The sequence below is a fragment of the Sorex araneus genome, chromosome 5, assembly GCF_027595985.1.
Source record: "Sorex araneus isolate mSorAra2 chromosome 5, mSorAra2.pri, whole genome shotgun sequence".
NCBI lineage: Eukaryota > Metazoa > Chordata > Mammalia > Eulipotyphla > Soricidae > Sorex > Sorex araneus.
In genome coordinates, this window is record NC_073306.1 from 98,390,389 (window position 1) to 98,415,250 (window position 24,862).

Sequence of the window (24,862 nt, forward strand, 5' to 3'; positions counted from 1 at the left end):
TTGAGATAATGGCAGGATACTCCTCAGGGATCATTAGTCTGTTTTCCTAGTGATTGCTAGTGTGTACAATATTAGGCTATTTCTCAAATTAAGTGTTTCTGTGTCTCTTTTAAAAGCGTTTGGTTGTATGGTTATCATTTGATTCAAATATCTTTGGAGTGCTTCCCAAGTATTTCGGACCGTATGTGAAAGGAAAAAAAATATTGAGTGCCCAAGCTGAATTGCTTTAATATTTTTTTAGGGCTGGAGTGATAGCAGCAGGTAAGGTGCTCACCTTGTACATGGCCAACCTGAGTTTGATCCATGAATGTGGTCCCTTGTGCCCTACCAGTAATGATCCCTTAGCACAGAGCCAAGAAGCTAGGAGGAAGCCCTGAGCACTACCAGATATGACCTCAAAACAAAAAAACCAAAAACTGGTTGTTCTTTTTTCACTTGTTTGTAACCCTGACCCCGACCCCATTTGTGTTTGAAGCCTTGGTTTGGCCCCTTTCAAATCTACTGATCTCCCCTGAGTTCTGTGTTCAATTCTGCTCATACAGAATTGAGGACTAAGTCATAAACATAGCACTTGGTTCCTTATGAATAGATTTGTGCTATTCCATCTTCATTTTCTACCACTTCATCATTACAGTTTGTTCTTTTTCAATTCACTTATTATACTGAAAATCAGTTACTGAATTTCTGGATCTGTTCAGGAATCCATCAGGAGTGATCCCTGAGAACAGAATCAGGAGTCAACCCTAAGCACTGCCAGGTGTGGCCCCAAAACAGAAAAAGAATCTCTGCTCAACGAGAACTGTTCTTCAGTAGGAAACATGCCACTTGGGGGTGGGGAGTGCAGGGTGGGGCAGGATAGAACAGGGAGAGGGCAACAAGTATGTGGAGGGAATCTATCCATAAGTATGTAGGTTTACTCATGTTTAAATGATGAATGACTATGCATGACCTGATTAGCTTAGTAACACCTTTGCCCAAAAAAACACTTTTTTAAGATTCCCTGAATAATGAATTTGGGCTAAGCCACTACTGAAAATTTATTTAGGAGGAGGGAGTGGTGCTGAAAAGAGTTAAAGTGTTATTCATGAAACCCTATTGCCCTATCAGTAATAGTACTGTAAACCACAGTGCTAAAATTTATTCACAAAAAGCACCTCGTAGAAGCAGACTGCTGGGTGGGAGGCAAATGGTTGGGGGGGGGGCAGGGTGGAAGTGAACACTGGTTAAGGGATTAGTGTTAAAATATTATATGCTGGAAACCCAATCATGAGTAACTTTGTAGTTTCACAGTTACTAAATTATTTAAAAGAATCCCATTCAAGAGAGAATCTTTGTTCCAGGAATATCTCCAAGACTAGGAGTACATGCTGATAATGGAAATAATTGTTCCTAACAGGAGTGATTCCCGCTCACCAGGGAGTATAAGCTACTTGCCATCATTCTTCACCAAGCTTGAAAACACATCACCCATGGTTAAATCAAAAAAGCAGGAGATTTTTCGTAAGTTGAACTCCTCTGGTGGAGGTGACTCTGATATTGGTAAGTGGGATTTCTTTCATGAACCTGAATAAAGCATTAATTAGTATTTCCCTACCTCTTGTATAATCCTGGACCTCTAGGTGTCTCTGCAACCACATCTGCTCATAAGTTTCTTTTCAAATGTCTATCAGTACATGAAGATTTTTAAATTAGGAAGTAGGAACTTACTATTTTTAAAATCTCTGTATTTTCTTCTTGAACATATGTTGATCAGAAAACATTTTTACTTCTGTGAGACTAGATCTGCTTTCCATACTTTTTTACCCACTTAGTATTTGTTGATTGGAATTATCTATACATGACATGTCTTAGACCTTTGAAGATAAGTCATGTGCTTCAAATCTTTATCAGCATTCCCAGTTTCATAACATAACGTACTTCTAAATACCATTACTTTCTCATTTGTTCTCCATGAAAAAATAAGCATATTTAGCCTAGTCTGTCAGTAAATTTTGAATAGTGGCTTAGCACAAATTCATCATCATTCAAGGAATCTTGAGGGTTTTTTTGGCAATCTGCACACTGTGAAATTATTGTGTACTTAGTATGACATAAATGTCAAGATCATGTCCTGTTCTAGATTTATACTTTCATTTGCTGTACTTTTATAGTTATAAGCTCTTAAGTACAAAGAATGAGGCAATCTGGGCTTGAGTCATTCCAGCTACTACTCAATCCTATCGAGTATTTCTGCCTCTGTCTTGTCTTTCTGGATATTTGTTCAGTCATTCAGCATTCATCTGCATACCTGGTAATCTCAGCATCTAAAAACATAAGCAGTTATAATATATATATTTAATTTTTATTTTATTTTCATTTTGGGGGGATGGGGGCTTCACACCCAGCGATGCTCAGGGATTATTCCTGGCTCTGCACTCAGGAATTACTCCTAGCAGTGCTTGGAGGACCATATGGAATGCCAGGAATCAAACCTGGGTTGGCCACATGCAAGGCAAATGCACTACCCGCTTTCCTATCACTCTGGCCCCTATTTAATTTTTACTATATTCTGGGCACACTCAAATGTCTGCCAGTACCTGAAGATTCCTAAATTAGGGAGCTGGAACTTGCTATTTTAAAAATCTGTTTATTTTCTTCTTAAACATATGTTGATCTAGAAAACATTTTTACTTATGTGGGACTGAATGGAGGAAGCTGAGACAGGTATATTTAATAACTGGCACAAATTGCATCACTAGTAACTAATGGGCCTAAGAGTCCAGTGTAGCCATGCCAACTCCATAGTTCATGCTTCTAAAGATACACTGTCTCACAGAATCATTAACCAGATCTTTGGTAAATAGCAATAGATAGAGCTTTATAGCATCTAAACCTTTCTTTGATTACATGTTGTAACCACCTCACTTAATACTGTTACACCAACTTCTACTATCTAATCTTTACCCAACTTTTTTTTAGTCATATCCAGTGATACAGAAATTTTGTTTATTGCCTTGTAGTATTCTGGCCCTATCACAATCTGCTGTATTTTTGATTTATGATCTACTAGCCTTTTGACCTTGTCAAAAAGAAAATGGTGAATTATGTACCCATATAAACATAGTCAGGGTGGGGGGCCAGAGCAATAATACAGCTGGTAGGGTATTTGCCTTGCATATAGCTAGCCCAGGTTTTTTATCTTACATCCCAGCTGGTCCCCTGAGCACTGTCAGGAGCAATTCCTGAGTGCAGAGCCAGGAGTAACCCCTGAGTATCGCCAGGTATAGCCCCCAGAAAACTCAGTTTTAAAAAAAGTAAACATAGCCAAGTTGTTCTGTGTCTAGATTTGTGAAAATTTGTGATCAATAGATGTTAATTATTAAAGAAGAAAAAGGGTGAACCCGGTATCTCAGTTTCTGAGTTTACTATAGCTTTTAGTTACCAGAGTATCTTTTTGACTACCAGCAAATAATCAAAAGGGTAAATATTTTAGAATGTGACCAAAATTGCTACCAAATCTAGATTTTCTTCTAAGTTTTTATTTTGATCTTTGTGCATACCCCACTGTTTGGGGGCCTACTCCCTGATTCAGGGGTTCCTCCAAAGTGTTCAAGGGACCATGGAGTGCTGGGAACTGAACTCAGGATGTCATAGCAAGGCACTTACTAATCTACCAATGAGCAACATCCCTGGTCCTACATATATTTTTTTCCTTCTCTTTTTAAAAATTATGACATTGTTCTTTCTTTAGTCTTCAGTGTTCTTGTGCTATTGCAGCTTCTCAAAGTCTCCAACAAATAAATGGTTCTCTCATCTTAAGATTCTTTATGAATCCAGAGATGAATCTGTCAGAACATGAAGACATGCAGATTTTAGAACTTCCAGATAGTCCTTGAATAGTGTCATAAGTACCTCACCCCCCACACAGAGAGAGAGGGGAGAGAGAGAGAGAGAGAGAGAGAGAGAGAGAGAGAGAGAGAGAGAGAGAGAGAGAGAGAGAGAGAGACTTCCCTCTCTCTTACTGTTCACCTCCTGATGGTGCTTAGTTTCTTGTCAACTCGGCTCTCTAAACCACCATCAAATTGTCTTGTCTTCATTTCCCATTAATTCTGAGTAAGCATCATCTTTTCTCACAATTTTGCCTATCAAAATAGATGAACGAAATAGGTAGGTATTAAACCAAAACCAGGGTTCCACGAATGTGCATCACAGTCACTTGGAGTTCTTATTAAATGTAAATTACAGGGCCTCAGGAAATAGTCTAAGTTTATTTTTACTTAAACTACCCAGCTGATTCTGATCCAGTGGCTTCATAGAGTACCACAATAAACTGTAAGGTCCCTATGGCAAGGAAGGAGTGTTGCATTTAAGGACAGCATTTCAATACTATCATGACTGAACTCTATGGAATTGTGTTCATTTGACAATTTTTGATTAATAAGATAATTTTATTATGAATCAACTAAACTTTGCTTAATAAATATTTCTATAATTATATGTTCTATTCCACAGACTTAGTGATAACTCACTTTGTATTATTTCAAACCAATTTATTTGTCAGAAGTATTACATGATCCTTAAGGGACTGTCATGTCATCTTTTTTTAGTTTTTCCATGAGATTTTAAAGTTTAAATTTCTGACCAATTTCTAGGCGTACTGCATTGTATCTCTGTAGATAAGTCTCTTCCCATTATCTATGGAATAGATCACAGATGAATCCGTCCTCTGCAGTCTCATCCAAAACTCCACATTCTTTCTAAAGCATCATTTGTTAGGCCACCTACTTACTTCTTTTTGTTTTATTTTGTTTTTTGTTTTTGGGTCACACCCAGCGATGCTCAGGGGTTACTCCTGGCTTTGCACTCAGGAATTATCCTGGCAGAGCTTGGGGGACCATATGGAATGCCAGGGATCGAACCCCGGTCGGCCGCGTGCAAGGCAAACGCCGTACCCGCTGTGCTATTGCTCCGGCCCCACCTACTTACTTCTTATAGTCTTCGTTCTCTTTTAAGTTGTCACCATCAAGTTGGAAGAAGTGATGAAAACATCATTTATGTCTTCCTGTATTCTATTTCTGGAACCTGTTTTCCAGGTTGTCCAAACTGTTGTCATACAAGCTGTGTAGATTACATTGTAATTTGCACACTTAGTAGGAATAAAAAGAAACAAGAGGCAGAATTTGGTCTCATACATTAGGAACATTTTTCATTTAAGGATGATTGGGATACACATTTTTATATTATCCATCGAAGTGTCTTACCTCTGCATCTGATTTCATACTTCCTCAACCCTTGGTAATCATAGGAGTCATCTTAGGGTGAATAAGCTCTTCCATAGCAAACCTGGATACTAAGGGAAACTTTTTCCTCTTTGTGTGCTGCAGCAGTGCATTTTTTCTATTTCCGCTTAGATAATACTACTCCTATTCTGATTCTCCTACATTCCACAATTTCTTATTTCCTTATTTTCCAATTTTTTATTTCCTTATTTCCTTAAATAATTGTTTTTAATTTATCTTAACTGAAAAGGAATAAGGTTGAGGTTGTGATAAATTTTTTAAAAATTTATTATAAAGATTTTTTGAGACTTTTTTGAGTTTATTGTTTTGAGATTCAATTTATTGTTTTCTGATTTAATTGTTATGTACATAATTTTCACATCTCAACTAAAATGTTTGTTTAAACAGCAGCTGCCCAACCAGGAACTGAGATATTTAATCTGCCAGCAGTCACTACCTCAGGTAAGATTCAAGATTCAGAATATGTTAAGAAATTGGGTTAGAGGTTGGTGAAATATTACAGGGGGTAAGGCCTTTGCCTGCATGCAGCCAGCCCTAGTTGGGTCCACCAGCACTGCATATGATCCTCTGAGAACTGATAAGAGTGATCCTTGAGTACAGAACCAGAAGTTAGCCCTGAGTACCACTGGATATGGTCCCAAAAATGAAAGAAAAAAAAAAACCAATTGTGGTACAGTAGCAGTAAATCCACAAATGTCTGAGTAATTACAGTATATACCAGGAGACAATTCTATATGTACAAGTAAATAGAAGCTTCTATTTTAATCAAGGAGACAATAGCAGTAAGATTGAGAGTTAGATAGTTGAACAGAAAAATGATTTTAAGAAACAATTGTTAATGAACAGTGTAGAAGCTAAAGGACTAAGGAGAAAAAAATACAGTTGCTGATGATTCATCAGCAATAAAACAAGTTTCCTTGAGTAGACTTTTGCAAGTCTCTGTGTTTTAGGCAGTTTGCCAGGTGCTATATAAATCCAGGGGTTTGAAGGACTGTTGACTATATGTAATCTCTTTCTTATTTCCTGATCTACCTCAGAATAAGCAGAAGTACTTTGGTTATCTTTCTCAGGCTCAATTAGCTCTCGAGGTCATTCTTTTGCTGATCCTGCCAGCAATCTCGGTCTAGAAGACATTATCAGGAAGGCGCTCATGGGGAGCTTTGACGATAAAGTTGAGGATCATGGCGTCGTCATGTCCCAGCCTGTGGGAGTAGTGCCTGGTGCCAACACCTCCGTTGTGACTAGCAGTGAGACGCGAAGAGAAGAAGGGGATCCCTCACCTCATTCAGGTAAAGTTTTCATGTCAGTCCTCTTTGGCCTTTCTAAAGAAACGTATGACTTATTCCCCTTTCCCTGATATCTTATTTTTTCTTAAGTTACCTCTGGGGACTATACCTTTAAAAGTTTTGTTCTTAATTAAGTTGAATAAATTACAGTAACATGAAGTTTAAAATATAGAAAATTTTAACCTTGTCATTGTCTAGCATATTAGTTTTTTTCCTAATCTTTTTCTGAGACATGGTTACTGTAATACAGGTACAGTTCCATTCTACTTTTTAATAGAACTGCTTAATTAAGCATAATAAAAATGTGATAGTATAAAACAATTGTAAGAAATAGAAAAAGATGCTTGTTCTTCTTCAAGCCCATGTTCTCTGTTGAACACGTATTTTGATTGCTTGTCTTGATGTTTCTTGATTATCTCCACTCTGGAGAAGCCCACGTTCTCTGTTGAACACATATTCCTCTTTCATTCTTCCCACCTCTCTTTAGGTGAGTTCCATTCAATAAAAGAGAGAGAGAGAGAGAGAGAGAGAGAGAGAGAGAGAGGGAGGGAGGGAGGGAGGGAGGGAGGGAGGGAGGGAGAGAGAGAGAGAGAGAGAGATGGGGGGAGGGAGGGAGAAGGAGAGAGAAAAGAAGAGGAGAGGAAGAGAAAGAGAAATTCCTAGAGTAATTCCTGAGTGCATGAGCCAGGAGTAAACCCTGTGCATCACAGGGTGTGACCCAAAAACAAGTACAAACAAAATTGGACTTTGTGGCTGGAGTGATAGTATAGCAGGTAGGACGTTTGCCTTGCATGTGCCTGACCCAGGATCAATCCTTGGCATCCCATATGATCCGCCAAGCACTGCCAGGAGTAATTCCTGAGTGCAGAGTCAGGAGTAACCGCTGAGCATCGCTGGGTGTGACCCCCCCCCCAAAAAAAAATTGGTCTTTGTAGCAGCTAGAGAGATAGTACAGTAGTGGCCAACATGGGCTCAGTCGCCAGCATCCCACGTGGTCCTCCAGGTGTGGCCCTAAAACAAAATGAATACATGCCATTGAAAAAAAACATATAAATGGAATGAGATAATTTTATACATAATGTTTAGAGCTAGCACCCAAAAAATCGTAAATTAATTTTTGATGTTAATAGTCTTTTTTTTCCCCTGTCTTTTGTGAATTAGTATTTCTTACATTCTGAAAAAATACTTAAAGATTGCAGTATTTTAGCTTTAGTGTAGGAATTCTCTGTTATTATCAAGTAAAAGTTTCATTGGTTAAGAAGGATTAATGAGTGCTGGAGCGATAGCACAGCAGGTAGGGCATTTGCCTTGCAGGCGGCCAACCCAGGTTCGATCAGCATCCCATATGGTCCCCCGAGCATCGCCAGGAGTGATTCCTGAGTGCAGAGCCAGGAATAACTCCTGAGCATCGCTGGATGTGACCCAAAAAGCCAAAAAAAAAGAAAGAAGGATTAATGAAATTAGAGGGTTTCTTTAAATCATATTTTAATGTGGATTTTGTGCTCTAAAAGATGATTAAGATGTTTCCCCCCATTCTGCCCCAGTCTTTCTGTTTTCATTGATTTGTATATATGTACGTGTTTTAAAGCTATATCAGTGGTAATTAAGGTTATAAAGGTTGTATAATTTTTATTATGGCACCTTTTTGGTTAGGTTTTCCTACTCTGTTTACTCAAGATTCCTTTTTGGGGGTGGGGGTCACACCTGGCTATGCACAGGGGTTACTCCTGGCTCATGCACTCAGGAATTACTCCTGGTGGTGCTCAGGGGACCATATGGGATGTTGGGAATCGAACACGGGTCAGCCAGCTGTAAGGCAAATGCCCTACCCGCTGTGCTATCGCTCCAGTCCCTCAAGATTTCTGTATTCTGAAGTCCATTATGCTTGAGTATGGTTTCTAGGTGCCATTATGTTTGAAATAACAGCTTGGTGGGTAGTAATATTTTGACGTACTTTTTAAAATTTGGGCCACACCTGGCAGTGCTCTGGGCTTACTTCTGGCTCTGCACTCAGGGGTCACTTTGGGCAGTGCTCAGTCCCCATTTGGGGTGTTGGGGGTTGAACCCAGATCAGCCACAGCCTGCCTCTTTGGCCTCTTGGCATATTTTTTAAAAACATCCTATAAACATTACATTTTCCTCCTGGCATTCATTGTTATGTACTACATAAGGCAAGATGTTCCCCCAGCTTATAGTGCATGGCAATTTACATGAAAATAATCTTTCCTCAGTGATAGTATTAATTATTATCAGGGTTTTCTGAATTTGGAGGTTATTTGCATCTGTAGATTGGTTTCTATCCTCAAGAGTATATCCTGCTACTAAAAATGTTCTCTTATCTTTTTTTAAATTAATTTTATTTATTTTTTTGGATAATTCTCTTGGGGCAGAGTCAGACTTTGACTTCTATTTAGGACTGAACTGATTAGAGACCTACCCACTTTATTTTTTTTTAATTAAGTTTTATTGAATCACTGTGAGATAGTTACAAACGTGCATGATTATGTTTCAGTCATACAATGCTCAACCACCCATCCCTCTACCAGTGTACATTTTCCACCACCATTGTTCCCAGTGTCCCACCCGCCATCCCCACCCCATGCCACTCCCTGCCTCTGTGGCAGGTACAGTCCTCTTACTCTCTCTCTCATTTTGGACATTATAATCTGCAATACAGATACTAAGAGGCAATCATGTTTGGTCCTTGGTCTACTTTCAGCACACATCTCCCATTCCAGGTGATCCCTCCAAACATCATTTACTTAGTGGTTCCTTCTGCATCCCAACTGCCTTTTCCCCCAGCACATGGGACCAGCTTCCAAACCATGGTGTGATTTTTCTGGCCCTTTTCTCTACTGTCCTAGGTGTTAGTCTCAGATTATGCTATTTTTTATTCCATAAATGAGTACAGTCATTCTCTGTCCCTCTCTTTCTGAATCATTCATTTCACTTAGCATGATAACTCTGCATGTTCCTCCACTTATATGCAAATTTCATGACTTCATCTCTCCTAACAGCTGCATAGTACTCCATTGTGTAGATCTACCAAAGTTTCTTTAACCAGTCATCTGTTCTTGGGCATTCGGGTTTTTTTTCCAAGATTCTGGCTATTGTGAATAGTACTGCAATAAACATACAAGTGCAGATGTACATTTCTACTGTGTCTTTTTGCATCTGTGGGATATATTCCCAGGAGTGGTATTGCTTGTTCATATGGAAGCTCACTTTCTAGTTTTTGGAGGAATGTCCATATTGTTTTCCAAAAAGGCTGGACCAGTCAGCATTCCCACCAACAATGAATGAGAGTCCCCTTTTAAAATTTATTTTAATAGCAAAAGCCACAACTGTTGGTATAATTCTAGAGTTGAAATCAATTAGATAACAAAGCTCCAATATTAAAATCAATAGGTATAAGAATCATGTTTATGTGAAAATTGTATCTGATCATGGGTTTGTTCAGCCCTTGGCTAAGAATTTATTAAGCGGTACCTTGCTGGTTGAGCCTTCTGTATTACTGTTTGTTTAGTTGGTTTTTCTGTTACTGTCCCACTTACCTTTCATTTTTCTGTTGGACTCTCCAGTTATCATTTTATCAGGTATGTCTTGGTATCTATTTCCTTCCTAATTATTTTTGTCCTCTTGATCTCTTTCTGTTGCTTTTAATTTGTGTCACGTTTTTTCTTTGTAGTTACCTGTTTTAATTTGTGACTATTCTGATCTTTGCTGTATTTTGTTTACAAACCCCTTACACTTCTTCCTTTTTGGTCTTCTAGTCTTTGGTCATCTTTTATAATAAATCGACTTCCTATTTTGAAGGGTTTCCACCCCCAGTGTAAGCACCTTTTCTCCTACCCGTTTGTTTCTTTATCATTAGGTATCTGCATTTCTTCTCTTTCCTGATAACTCATGGGCCAGAATTCACTTTTCCCACTTTTCTGTGTACTCTGAAAGATATGGGTTGGGTCACATTTTCTATGTGATAAGTTTACTAGTAACCTGGGCCCTGATCTCCTCTTGAGATCATTTTAGTGTTTGTTATAGAGCCTTGTCAGGGACCTCTCACTCCCATGAATATCTGCTGAGTTCACCAACTTGGAAAAAGGTCACCTAGACTTGCCACATCTGTGTTGAGACCTCTCAGTTCTGTAAGGGGCTTCTGTTTATTTCCTTTATTGCACTGGGGGGAGGGGCATAACTCCTCTTTATGCTTCTCTCTAGGTAATTAACAAGGATTTAAGATTTCTGTCAATTTGTTTTAATTTCCTTAACAGTGTGTTTCAACACCAGGAAAGTTTTGATGTTTCAGAAAGCTTGGTTTCTTTTTTTACCCATTTTACATACTGGCACCCTATATCTAGTCCCCTTCTTTTTAAATTTTTTTGCCGCAGTAAATTCTGGCTTTCTTTTAAGTTTTGTCTAGTTTTCCTGCCTTAAACTACATTGTGTACTTAGATCTGGATTCTTTATGGTGCCATTCTGCTTCCCCTCTGCTTTCCATTCAGCATTATGTAAGCATTAACTTTTTGGTAACTTGTAGTGGATAACAATTTCTGTGTATCTCTAGTTAATAGCTGATTTCACTTTCAGGAGGCATTTGCAAGCCAAAGGTGATCAGCAAGTCAAATAACAGAAAATCGAAATCTCCTATCCCTGGGCAAGGATTCTTAGGGGCTGAGCGGCCATCTTCTGTCTCCTCAGTACATTCAGAAGGGGATTTCCACAGGCAGACGCCAGGGTGGTCCTGGGAAGATAGGCCTTCTTCAACAGGTGAGGAGCTTGGTTCCAACTAGTAGAGAGAGGGAGACCAAAACAATTTATACCAGTGCCATGATTAGTACTTCTGAAATCAGAAAGTTTGTTTGGAAAACATATTTTCACTGTATCACTGTCATCCTGTTGTTCATCGATTTGCTCGAGCAGGTGCCAGTAACATCTTCATTTGTCCCTGTTGAGTGCTAGTATAGCCCACTGGCACCTGCTTGCTCCAGGAACACGAAGAGCATGTTGTTGTTAACTGTTTTTGGCATATCAAATACGTCACGAGTAGCTTGCCTGGCTCTGCCATGCTGGGAAAAATAAAAATAAAGAGGTCGTGCGGCTGCAAGCCCCAGGAAAAATTGCCTTGCTCTCTTCCGGGAGCTTTGTTTTATAGTCTGGATCTTGGCCATTGATAAGATTACATGGTGGGGCGGGGTTTGTGGTGTGACTGCCAAGCTACGGGAAAACTGAGGATCTGGGTGGAGGAGGCCCAGTCCCCAGCTGAGCAGGCTTGGAGATCTCAGCCACAGGTCCCACATACCTGGGTTCCTCTGTCGGTTCCTTCATAGGTGAGGCCCGTCCGAATGTGTGGAGAGTAGCCTTGAGCATGAGCATGGCTGTGGCTGGGTTCTGGAGGTTTTCGGCTGCTGGGGCTCTGCTTGTTGTAGGGAGGGAAACTCAACCTGTCCCCCTCCGAGGGGGCCCAGTTGAAGACAGCCTGGTGCCGAGGCAGGAGATTCTGCATTGCTCTCTTCCTGAAGCTTCATTTTATAGTCTGGAAAAACTGTATTTTCACTATGTACCATTAAATGGGCTGGAGCGCTAGTACAGTGAGTAGGGTGTTTGCCTTGCACGCGGCCGACCCAGGTTCAATTCCTCTGTCCCTCTTGGAGAGCCCGGCAAGCTACTGAGAGTATCTCACCCACACGGCAGAGCCTGGCAAGCTACCCATGGTGTATTCAATATGCGAAAAACAGTAACAAGTCTCACAATGGAGATGTTACTGGTGCCTGGTCGAGAAAATCAGTGAGCAATAGGATGACAGTGACAGTGACCATTAAATAAGTACCATTTTTCATAATAAAAATTAAATACATATAATCTTAAAACTTTTAAGAATAATTTGTCTCTGGCTCATTAAATTTCTTAAATGAATTCGAGAGATTGTTAAGGTGGCTGGAGCACATGTGAGAGCCCTGTATTCAGTCCCTGGTACTGCATGGTCCACTGAGCACTGCTGGATGTGCCGTCCTCTTCCCCCATACACAAACATATCCTTAACCCATAGGAAGAACCCATAGAAGCCTCAATAGCATAATCTGAAAATTGTCATAATGTAGCAGTATGTTTATGTATCTCATTTCTAAATCTTATACATCTATGACCCAAAGAGATAAGGCACTTGCCTAGTATTGCTACTGACTGGGTTTGATTCCCAGCATTCCATGTGGTCAGTCAACCAAGTCCCATACCTGCATATCACTAGGTATGGCCCCTTCACCAACCATCTCATTCTCAAAAAAAACAAAAGCCATGAAAACTAAATATTATATATTTGTAATCTTCCCAGCAGTGTCCAGGAGATGAAATTTACCCTTCTCCCTTCAATCTTGAAAAATTTCTGAATGCTTTTCCCAATCCTGTACCAAGAATTGTATTCCTTTATTCCTTTATTTTTTCATTGCCTTAAAGTTTTTCTTCTGGGGCTGGAGCGATAGCACAGCAGGTAGGGCACGCCTTGCACACGGCCGACCCAGGTTCGATTTCCAGCATCCCATATGGCCCCCTGAGCACTGTCAGGGGTAATTCCTGAGTGCAGAGCCAGGAGTGACCCTTGTGCATCACCAGGTGTGACCCAAAAAGAAAAAATAATAATAATAATAAAGTTGTTCTTCTCTTTTTTTTTTTTTGTATTTTTGAACATACTCAGCAGTGTTCTCGAGGGCTTACTCCTGGTCTACTATTCAGGAACCCCTCCTGGTGGGGCGTGGATGCTTAGGATGTAACTCGGGTTGACTGGGTGCAAAGCAAACACTAAACACTGTACAGTCTCTCCAGCCTGTCAACAAGTTTTTGGTGTAATCAGGCTCAGTTTATTAAGTGCTTATTATCTACCTGATAGTTTTATTGAATTCTCCAGGAAAACACCATTTAACAACTAAAATTTATCCCTTATCTTTCATTTGTGGGCTTAGCAACTCATACTTTCTATACTTACCCATGTTATTCATCCTTCTTCAATAATGCACTGATCGCTGCATTAACACTGGCTATAGAAGTGGTTAAACCTTCCATGTATGTTCACTCAGATCTTTGTATCAAAAGACCATTTTAATAAAATAATTCAGCCCTAGTCCATTCTACTTAGAAAACTCAGACAGGATGAAATAATTATGTTCATGATGATGCAAATCTGATTTTTCTTTTTTCAGGTTCCACTCAGTTTCCTTATAACCCTCTGACTATGCGGATGCTCAGCAGCACGCCACCAACACCAATTGCATGTACCCCCTCTTCCGGGAACCAAGCAGCTCCTCACCAACAAAACAGAATCTGGGAGCGAGAGCCGGCCCCACTGCTCTCTGCACAGTATGAGACGCTGTCGGACAGTGATGACTGAACTCCATAAAGAAGGGATTTGGGTCGGGCCAGTGCACTTGGGAGCTCTAGTTTTGTGGTTTTATCTTTAATGGCAGGTCAGACACCTGCCCTTCAATGACTTGCGCCCAGAGACTTTTCAGGAAAGCCTGGACCATGGATGAAGAAATGATGGAAATTTATTTGAAATGTCTGATGGGGGAGGGGGACTGCCTTTGATACAGGCAATTCAGTGGATTATAATAGTGGAGGGTTAAAATGTAGTTTTTAAAAAGTGGACAATTCCTGTTCTTACATCTGTTTGTAAAGAAAACCATAATGTCTTTAAATCACTTTTCTGTAAATAGATTACCTTTTTTGCAGTGTTTCCCCTTGCTGTAGTATCTGGTGTACTTAAGTTCAAATCAGCGCATTAACTTTGGGGGTAATTTAAAAAAAAAAATCTTTCGTCTTTTTATTCCTTGACTTCTAACAGTCTCACACAGCCCAATTACATAAGGTTGGCTGTCAAGGGCATTGTACTTTTATCCAGTTTTGTTTCCTGAATTCAGCTTCCCAGTAATGTTTAGAATCTTGTGGAAATGTTTAGATTTTTTATCACAGACCCTGTCATAAAATCTGTACATTAATGTATTAGGGTCAAAAAGAGAAAATTCTGCCATATTGTAAGTTTCCAGTGCAGGCTTTAATTTTTTTTTAATTAACAGCATTGAGAAAGAAAATATTACTGCATGGGTATGTTATACTTCAGTTTTTAAAGTTTTAAAGGCTTATTTGAGGCAGACCTCACTGTTATGCACACTGGTGATTTAACATTGCCCCTAAGTATTCTTTTTCTCCTGCATTGGATGCAGCCCAACAAAGCTTTTGTTTTGAAATAAATTTGACTACCCTTGTCCACAGATACAGAAATTATTTGTGGTTTAAGGCTCTTGGTGTTTAAGATTTCAAAGGAAAAACCTTTACTTTTCTTTAGTTTGATATAGATTATTGGTTGGGCTAGAAGATGATATGTGTAGAATCCCAGTCTTTTAGATTTGCCTTGTGCTGTATCCAGAATTCTATGGTGACATACAGTGCTTTCTATGCACCAGAACTTACTTTCATTCCTTGTGGCATGTTTATTTTTTAATATTTTCATTTCCTTCAAGGAGCCAATGATTCCATGGAGCAAATGATTTAAAAAGACTGAATTTTTAAACTATAGTACCAGAGAATTGATTTTATCTTAGTAATTGCTGAATTTACATATGTACACACATATTTTCTTAAATACAACTTAATCATAGTGTTGAAGCATTCTACCATAATGTATAGATAACTAATATTTTGGGGAGGATGTTACATTTAACACATGTAAAAGGGAGAAATAGAGACCTCTCAGGAAGATAATAATTAGCACTTTATAGACTCCTGTATAGATTTCCCTCTTTTTTGACCTAAAACTTTTAAACAGGTTCAAGACTCTAAGAAACAACTTTGTAACTAATCAATTCCTACTTTATACTATTTTGTATGCATGATCCTGATCACCCACATCACCCTGTATAGTATTGGTGCTAATTTATATTTATCAATAACGTAAGTTCAGTACTCATTCTGTATAGTTCATGAGAAAGCTAGGCCATATCGACCAGAGAGGGTGCAGTGGAAGATGGGTTCAGTCCCTAGTGCCACACTAGGATAATCCCTGAGCACTGCTGGGTATTGCCCCAAAATAAAAAATATAGGCCATAAACCCATGTTTGACATTAAAATCATTATTCCTATTACTTACTATTCTACTCATGTAGTTTTGTGGTCATCCAAATAAACTTTAGATCAATTAGGGGTCAGATTCCTTAGAAAGTTGGTATCACTTCGTTACACAAATATGCACACACTCAAGATTTTTATGTCAAGGAAGAGTATAAAAGAGTTGCTACTTAACAATTTTCTGCTTGCTAACGGTTTCTTTCACTTACATGTTAACTTACTTTGTCAAATGACCCAGTAAATTATGGCAGTATTTTCCTTACTTTGAGGGTGTTAAGCTACTCCATCATAATGGTTTCTTTTTAAAGCCAGTCTAGCACAAACCCAGCACCCTGCATGCACCCTGCTTTTCCTCGTCCACTCTCAACATCATAGTTTTTAGAAAATACATCAGGTAAGACATGCTCTAACTTGTTGCTTTTGCATTTCTACTTGAGAATTCCAAGTGAACAGTTGTTAGCCACTTACCCACCACCTGAAAGAGATTTCAAAGTGGAAGGTGAAATCCAATGTGATTTCTGGGTTTAGAATAATTCTCATGGGCCCAAGTAACTCAGGGAGGGCGCTGGACTTGCACACAGCCAACTGGATTTGATCTCTAGCACCCCACGTGGTCCCTCGAGTCTGCCAGGATTAAGCCTGAGCACTGCCAGATGTAATCCCCCTTCAAAAAATAATAATTCTCACATGGCTTACTATGGAGCAAACCGTCTGGGAGGGGCAGAAATAGCACAGTCTGAAATAGCAAGCACAAAAATAGGAGTGGTAACTTTAAGTTAGCTCTAAACTAGGGCATAAGCTCTGCAATTTATATCAGTGCTCATAAAATTCTGCAAGCAGGGGCTGGAGCAATAGCACAGCGGGTAGGGCATTTGCCTTGCACGCGGCCGACCCGGGTTCGATTCACAGCATCCCATATGGTCCTTTGAGTACCTCCAGGAGTAATTCCTGAGTGCAGAGCCAGGAGTAACCCCTGTGCATTGCCGGGTGTGACCCAAAAAAAAAAACCAAAAAAAAAAAACTGCAAGCATATTTCAGTGCTATATTCTTATGCTTGGTTTTTTTGAATCTAGAACTAAAGATCTTCCTAATACTATTTATAGAACTCTTCTGAAAGCCAAATTTTCACTGCTGGGTTTCTGATTGGAAGTTTTATAATGCTTTAATTTGGTTTGCTGAAAGATTTTTTTTTTTTGGGTTGGGGGGGGCATACCTGGCAGTGCTTGGAGAATCATGTGGTACCTGGGACTGAACCCAGGACCCCGGAATGCAAAGTATGTGCTACAAGCTTCTAAGGTATTTCTGTGGTCCTAAGGAATGTTATTTTAAAACACTAAACTGCACTACATTAATTTTAACTACTCATCTCTGAATTCAGACTTGTCAGTAAAGAGGATCAATCCTCCTTTTTGAAAGTTTGTTCTACAACAATGCAACTTGAACATGGACCCAAATGAAGAGACTATTATCCTGAAAACTATTTTTCCCAGTACCAGAACCATCAGCTGAATCATTGTGGAGACTCAGCAGTTCTCAAACTTGGAGTAAGAAAACCTAACTTTCAATAATCCCTGCAATTTTGAAAAGGTGAACAGTGCAGAAGGTGAGTAGTTAACTATAATAACAATCATTTTTTTTTAAAACAATATAAATTAAGACCAGGTTGCACTAAAACTGACTTACATTAGTTTCTGAGTTACAGTTGAATTTGTTAAATGGTAAATAACAGTTTAGAAATAAAATGGGAAGAAGTTTGTATCTGCAACTATAAAATTACAGTTCTAGTCTAATCCCTCAGAATCTGATTTAGGTTTCTGGTACTTTATTCTTACTATTCCCTTAGTAAATTGAGGGGGTTTTTTGGTTTTGTTTTGTTTAGGGGTCACTCCTGGCAGTTCTCAAGAGACCATTCGGTGCTAGCGATTGAATCTAGCAGACCTCCTACATGCGAAGCATGCATTCAGCCCTTGAGCTAGTATCATTCTGGCCCACTAAATTTTTTTTGGCGGGGGGGGGGGGGAGGGGTTTGCACCCGGCAATGCACAGGGGTTGCTCCTGGCTCTGCACTCAAAAATTACTCCTGGCAGTGCTTGGGGACCATATGGGATGCTGGGACTCGAACCTGGGTTGGCCACGTGCAAGGCAAACGCCCTACCCGCTGTGCTATAGCTCCAGCCCCCTGGCCCACTAAATTTTTTAATGAATACTCAAAGATTATACAAATACAGTGTTGTCAGATAGACTTGTTTATTAAAGAGTTCCTCCAATATGTACATCAGGACCATCAAGTATCTGCATTTATACTTCCACCACAAAGGCATGTCAATAACAATATTTATATTTAATCAAATGAATTCATGGTTATCTGAGAAAACTTCCTTTCCCTAAGGCAAGTGACTGCTGATGTAAGAAGACCCATCTACAACTTGTATTTATACAGTCTCTTACAATGTAGTCTTTTCATTTAAGGATATCTTAAGTATCTTCTCCCATGGCTAATAGAAAATTTCACTGTTAGCTGTTTAACAGATAAGGAGCAAAAGACCCAAATTTAGCAACACAGAACTTAGGATCCAGGTCTATGATTTTTTGTACTATACCAGTGGCATGTGTCAGGATCTGCTAAAGAAGGCATTAAAATACTGCACTTGTAGGGTATGACCCTAAATCAGAACGTTAAAGGTATAGACCAGGCTGCATCTTTATGTATCTCTTTCCAAAGCTCCTTTGGTGGCTCTGACACATGACCTACAGTGCAAACGAAACTGCTCACACAGTTCTGACAATAGACATTACATCATAACCTCCTCCTTTTCATAGCTGTGGATAAACAGGTATATTCAAAAAGAGTTCACTTTTTTTTTATATCAAATGGGTGCTATAGTTTATGTATCTAATTTCCACTTTTAAACTAAATGCTGGATGCTAGCTGTTTTCCTCCTTTATGCATTAAATCCCAGGTTGAGCGTCATAAAAAACAATTATATAAAAGTAACTCACCATAATCCCCTTGCCATGAGATACAAGGTCCGGTCTGCCAGATATTGAAATATAAGAAGAGAGGGCAGCAAATCAATGGGCCAAAATCTCAAGGTATAAGAGCTACTTGGCTGGATTACCACATTTCCACTCTAGAGCCAAAATGACCCTCTGTAGTCTGTAGTTACCTTCTACCAGCTTCTAACCATGTTACAACTGAAAGCATCACTTGATACCTTTCCACAGACACCACAATCGGAGTTGAAAGTTTTTTTCTATTTTAAAGTGGTAGTATATAAAACGTTCATCTTCACCAAGGCTAACCATATAAACCAGAATTTATCATTCCTGTTTATACCTCCAGAATTTATCATTCCTGTTTATACTCCCAAAAGGCATATCATTATGTTTTGTTCTAATATCTAAAACAATGTCTTTCCCCTAGACAAATGACTCTGTAAAACTGCTGAGGTAATAACATCCATCTGTGAACTTACACACAGTGAGGCAGTGTGATTAAGTTAAGGAAACTTGAATTTCAAGGACAAAATATTAAAACCATTGATTTTGATGCCACTGAGACTAGAATAATAGCAGTCACTTGAAATTCATTACAATAAATATTTACAATTTGACAAAATCAGGTAGAAGTACTTTTTTTGGACAGCTCAGCCAGCTCTTCCCTGATGTGCTGTATGAAAGCATTGTCTCTTTTCAGCTCTGCTTGCTTCAGTGCTTCCTGGTAGATTTTTTTTGCTTGTGCGTATCGTTCTAAAATCCCAAAGAAAAAGGAAAAGAAGAAAATACATGTTTTCAAACTGATTCTCTACCGCTCATGATACTGCTCTAATATATCATGTGCTTATTTAGTGGTCCTCTTCATTTCATTACCATTCATCAAACTGGCTCAAGTTATAAAGCTCAGCCCAACTAAGTACAGTGGTATTCCTTTCCAGCTTTTCTGGGCTCACATTCCACCACCAAGACTTCACTGATGGTGGTATGTGTAAGCAAATCTGTCATCTGTAAACCATTCAGGTTTAGTTTATCAGACTAATAAGCCCTGTCTTACCAGCTTCATTCAAACATTAAAGAGTGAATTAATAGTACATGCAAAAAAAAAAAATATTCTCATTGCAAAATTTTCTCTAATTTGACGTGGTTCAAGAAGCTAGTGTAGGGCTATAGAAAGTATGTGGATTGACATATCCTTTTTCTGCCCTTATTCAGTCAGCCTTTTAATTTGGGAGTTTGCTCACTTCCCCCTGCCCTTGTTTTCTACCTACCTCTGTGCATCAGAATTGCAGCCAGATTACTGAGCACCATGTGTAGCTCAGGATATTCTATTTGTCTTGCCAAATCAGAGGCCTTTTGCACATAAATACAGGCTTCATCAAAGCGGCCTTGTGCATCCAGAGTGGTAGCCAGGTCATTCAACAGCACGATGGTCTATATACAAAAGAAAAATTAAAGCTTTTTCTTAAGGCATACCATACCTACTAGATAACATTAATTTGGAATCTGATAAACTCAATATGCATCCCCAGTGAGGGACATCAGCCTTTGCCAAATCATGTGCTTTTATCATTCATATTATAGAGATTAGTTTGAACTTCTGAAATGATATCTAAAATCTAAAAACTAGGTATAAAAAACCACAAAAATTTAAAACTAGGGTATAGAATGGGTAAATACTATATTTGTTTTGTTGCTTTTTTATTTTGGCTTGGTTTGGAGGCCACACCAAGCATCACTGGTGATCACTCCCAGCCATACTTGGGACCATGTGGTGCCGAGCACTGACTGAATCTCAGGCCTCCTGCAGACAAAGCATGCACTAGCCCTTGGAGCACTCTCTCCAGCCAAAACAGGGTTGTGGGAGAAGAGGAGGAGAGGGAGGAGAGGGAGGAAGAGGGGGAGAGGGAGAGGGAGAAGAGAGAGCAGTGTGTACATCTCAGGGATTGAACCCAGAGCATTACACATGGAATAAATAGTTTGTACCAATGCAACTTATTATCAAATTAGAAGCACCAAACTAAAACAGGTGAAAAAATTGTAATACAATCCCATTTAAGGTTCAGCAATCATTAGATGCGAGTACTATACTATATTATATAGTTTGCCTTGCATGCGGCTGACCTGGATTCAATCGCCAGCATCACATATGGTTATTCAAACTTCACCAGGAGTGATCCCTGAGCACAGAGCCAGGAGTAAGCTCTGAGCACCACCAGGTATAGTCCAATCCCCCCCCTCATCCCCCCAAAAAAAGAGGAGGAAAAAATCTAGCACCTACTTTTTGAGAAATTCCTAGTAAGGTATTTTTGAGGACCCAGGGAAATGGCTCAAAGGGCTGGAACACATGTTTAGATGCAGGAGATCCAGCCAGGTTCAATCCCTACCACGACATGGTCCCCCAGAACATTAAATATGGCTTAAAAAAAAGTTGGATATTTTGATTCAGAGAGAAAGTCCTATACCTATGGTTTCATAGCCATAAAAACCGTCCTTTTAAGTGTAGGATGACATTACTTTGTTCTTTCCCTCCTTGCCACAAGTAGCTTGTCCCGGTTTTACCCAGAGTTTAGGCTTACCCCAGTCACACCCATCAAGGTGTTCCCGAATCTCTCCCATCCCTTTGTTTAGCTATAATCACTTCTCCATGCTCTCTTCCCCAAAAGAGTTAATCCTCGGCTTTCCCTTAATCTGACTCTGCTAATTTGCAAGGTCAGACCTTCCTAGGATACTGAATTTATATTATCTAAGTTAATATTGCCTTTCTCCTCTTCTTGTGCCTTTTGAATAATTTACTTTAAAGCTATGACTGTTTTGTATAGACACAAGAAGACAATATTATGTTTTTGTAACTTGGGAATTAATTGGCCTTGAATATTATTCCCTCCCAGGCATCTGCTTTCTCCACTTAAGCCTCAGTTGCCCTCAGTTCCTAGCACCCCAAAGCAGGGTCCCCGACGTGGGAAGGGAAGGATCCAGGGCAAGCGGTGAGTTATGTGCTACCCTGGCATTGAGATGGGCCTGACCAAAGTGCCTAATTCTTAACTATAAGTTAAGAGCTTGATCATAGACAAATGCTGTCATGATCCAATAGTAATTATGAGACTGGGACCCTGCCAGGGATAGGAAAGACTGATCTGGCCTGAGCACTGTAGTCTGAAATTGAGATGGCCCCAGGAGAGCAATTCTATAAGCTTTAATGCATGTCTTATTGTGTCCATACAAAATAATTAATATTATGAATTCTTATATGTTTGCTGGTTGAGGAGAAGAGAAACACATTCATGGGACTCCGCCCTTGGGTGGATCCTCCTGCTGAAAGAGAATTAAGTCCTAGGAGAAGCATCCCCTAAGGGAAAGGACCTTACCCTATTGATGGTGACCACACCTATGTGTACGCCCCAACCCCCTCATGCTGTGGAGATTTAACTAGGCTGTAAGAGTGGGTTGGGGGGCAAGATCCACGAGAGCGGGAGAGAAGCGGAGAGAGAGAATGAAATAAACGGATCCAGCAACCAGTTTGGCCCTCTTCCTTCTTCCTTCTGTCGCCTGCCCTTGACCGACTGCACACACAGCGGTTCTGGGGCACCGGACGCGGGCGGTGAGACAGAGTTGCCCGGAGAGCCCGAGAGTGCACTCGCCCCTCGGCGAGCTTTAGTTTTTTACACTTTTAAGTACTAATTCCTGTCCTTGGTGATTTGAATTCACTATTGTCATCTTACTTATTTCTCAATATTAGTGATAATATCATAATCCCTAAATCCCGTTTCAGACTATATTCATAGCCCAAATATCCCTTTCTCTAAATCTACAACTACTTCTTACCTTTTAAGAACTTACAAATAAAAATTTATAAATTAAAAAAATTACTTTAGGGGCTGGAACAATAGCACAGCGGGTAGGGTGTTTGCCTTGCATGCGGCTGACCCAGGTTCAATTCCCAGCATCCCATATAGTCCCCTGAGCACCACCAGAAGTAAGTCCTGTGCATTGTCAGGTGTGACCGAAAAGGAAAAAAAATTAAAATGACTTTAATAGGGGCCAGAGCAACAGTAAAATGGGCGGGGCGCTTGCCTTGCACATAGCCAGCCTAGTTTCAATCCTAGCATCCTCATGGTTCCCCAAGCCCACCAGGAGTGATGTCTGAGTGCGGAGCCAGGAACAAGCCCCAAGCACTGTGACCCATAAAACAACCCCGCCCTGTGATATGGTTGTGTAATGGGTGCATTCAGTGGCAGAGCTGCCTTCCAAGGCCTCCCTAGCAGAGGAACAAAGACATGGGGGAGCACAGACTGATGGTCAAAATGGCTCCTTTAATGCAGAGCAGGTAGCATACTTATAGCACATGTGAGGGGGTTCAAGGTATAGCACTGCACATAGGTGTGCTGATCAATTTCAGAGGTAAAGCATTTTGGTGGAGGCAATCCTCTTAGAGGAAATAACTCAAGGAGACATTCTGTCTCCCAGGACATCTATATTCCTTTTCTCTTTCCCTTTAATTGTACATATTAAACAATTAAGTTTACTTCTTTTTCTTTTTGGGTCACACCCAGCAATGCACAGGGCTTACCCCAGGCTCTGCACTCAGGAATTACTCCTGACAGCGTTCAGGGGACCATATGGGATGCTGGGAATCGAACCCGGGTCGGCCACATGCAAGACAAACGCCCTACCTGCTGTGCTATTGCTCCAGCCCCGAAACAATTAAGTTTACTTTTTTTTTTTGCTTTTTGGGTCACACCCGGCAATGCACAGGGGTTACTCCTGGCTCTACACTCAGGAATTACCCCTGGCGGTGCTCAGGGTACCATATGGGATGCTGGGAATCGAACCCGGGTCGGCCGCGTGCAAGGCAAACGCCCCACCCGCTGTGCTATAGCTCCAGCCCCCAAGTTTACTTCTTATTAATATTTGCTATTATTTTGGATAAACACATTAAGATATAGATTCCAAAACTTAGTCCTCTGGGTTCTGAGGGCAAGCAAGACTTTTCTTGCAAATCCCAGACTAAGTCCTCATGCTGGTTCAGCTTGTCCTTCCCTATGGGAGTCCTGTCTCTTAAGTCATAACAGCTTACATCAATACCGTGTTTTATGCTTTCTAGACTGTCCCATTTCAATACTGGGGTGGCTCTGCCACTAGCCCTGGGTCCATCCCAGTCCCACAGTGGATCTCCTTTTGTGGGGTGTTAGCAACTATGACAACTGAAGCCTGAGTCAAGTAGGACAGGAGAAGATATATTTGAGTCAGTCAACTCCCAAATACTAGGAGTATAGCATAAACGGTCTTTCTGTGTTTAAGCAAAGAATATTGTAAAATATAAAAAGTTATAGGGGAAATAGAAAAAGCAAGTTATTCACTACAAATACAAAGCCCAGAATCACCAGAAGTTCTGACTTACTAAGTAACTAAGACTGACTAAGGGAATGTAACAATGACAAATAAAGCATAAAGGAAAGGTAAAAGGAGATACGGAGTGCTTGTAAGAGCACTCTTTAAGTTTCTTTGGGGGGAGGAAAAGGGACAATTCACTGATGAAGTCTAAAACTCTTAGGGTTAATATCTAACACCTCCCCCCCATAGACATTAACAGATCACTTCAATTTTTTTGAGGAGGAGGTCACACCTGGCAGTGCTCAGGGATCAATTCCGGCAGGGTTCAGGGGACCTTATGGGGTGCGAGGGATTGAACCTGGGCGAACCACTTGAAAGGCAAGCATTTTACTTATTTCTCCGGCCCTCATTTCAGTTTTCAAAGCAACTTTAGTATGTTTAGTGTTCTCAGCATGGTATGCATAAATTGTGTTAGAAGTCTTAATTTTTTTTTATGCAGTTCAATCCTTCCTTGATGCCGCAATCTCCATTTCTACACACATTGGCATTTTACAATGAGAAAAGGAAGGAAAGGACCTGCGTGTGTCAAACCATTCTTCATAGGATTTAGTATTTCAAAATACTGTGCTGTGAAATGGGAAGCCACTGAAACACATAGGTACCTGATTAGATCTGCTGTTGCTCTGATATATAAACTTACAACTCCTGCAAAATACTCTGGGCTGAGTAATTCAAATTTTTTTGAAACAAACAATTAGGAGGTAGTGAACGGTGGTAAGAAAAAAAAAAAAGGACTGGGCTGGAGGACCATTTTATCATTTCCCAGTGACTGAAATTTCACACCCATAAATTTCCTAA

At 40.0% G+C, this 24,862-nt stretch overlaps 2 protein-coding genes across 20 annotated transcripts in view; one reads left to right on the plus strand and one right to left on the minus strand.

Moving 5' to 3' along the window:
• Positions 1 to 14,836, plus strand: part of NCOR1 (nuclear receptor corepressor 1) — a 208,997-nt gene extending 194,161 nt beyond the window's left edge. For 15 of the 16 annotated variants that reach the window (XM_055137997.1, XM_055137986.1, XM_055137989.1 and 12 more), the window contains 5 exons: positions 1,397 to 1,539; positions 5,667 to 5,720; positions 6,350 to 6,568; positions 11,153 to 11,332; positions 13,756 to 14,836. In XM_055137997.1, the coding sequence (XP_054993972.1) occupies positions 1,397 to 1,539; positions 5,667 to 5,720; positions 6,350 to 6,568; positions 11,153 to 11,332; positions 13,756 to 13,943 (784 nt within the window). In that variant the 3' untranslated portion in view covers positions 13,944 to 14,836. The remainder of the gene's footprint in view (positions 1 to 1,396; positions 1,540 to 5,666; positions 5,721 to 6,349; positions 6,569 to 11,152; positions 11,333 to 13,755) is intronic. The other variant, XM_055137996.1, reaches the window with a different exon arrangement.
• Positions 14,837 to 17,899: 3,063 nt separating this feature from the next.
• TTC19 (tetratricopeptide repeat domain 19) overlaps positions 17,900 to 24,862 on the minus strand; it is a 30,418-nt gene continuing 23,455 nt past the window's right edge. For all 4 annotated transcript variants that reach the window (XM_004616304.2, XM_055138004.1, XM_055138002.1 and 1 more), the window contains 2 exons: positions 19,942 to 20,104; positions 17,900 to 19,426 (listed from right to left, as the gene is read on the minus strand). In XM_004616304.2, coding sequence (XP_004616361.1) covers positions 19,296 to 19,426; positions 19,942 to 20,104 — 294 coding nt within the window. In that variant the 3' untranslated portion in view covers positions 17,900 to 19,295. The remainder of the gene's footprint in view (positions 19,427 to 19,941; positions 20,105 to 24,862) is intronic.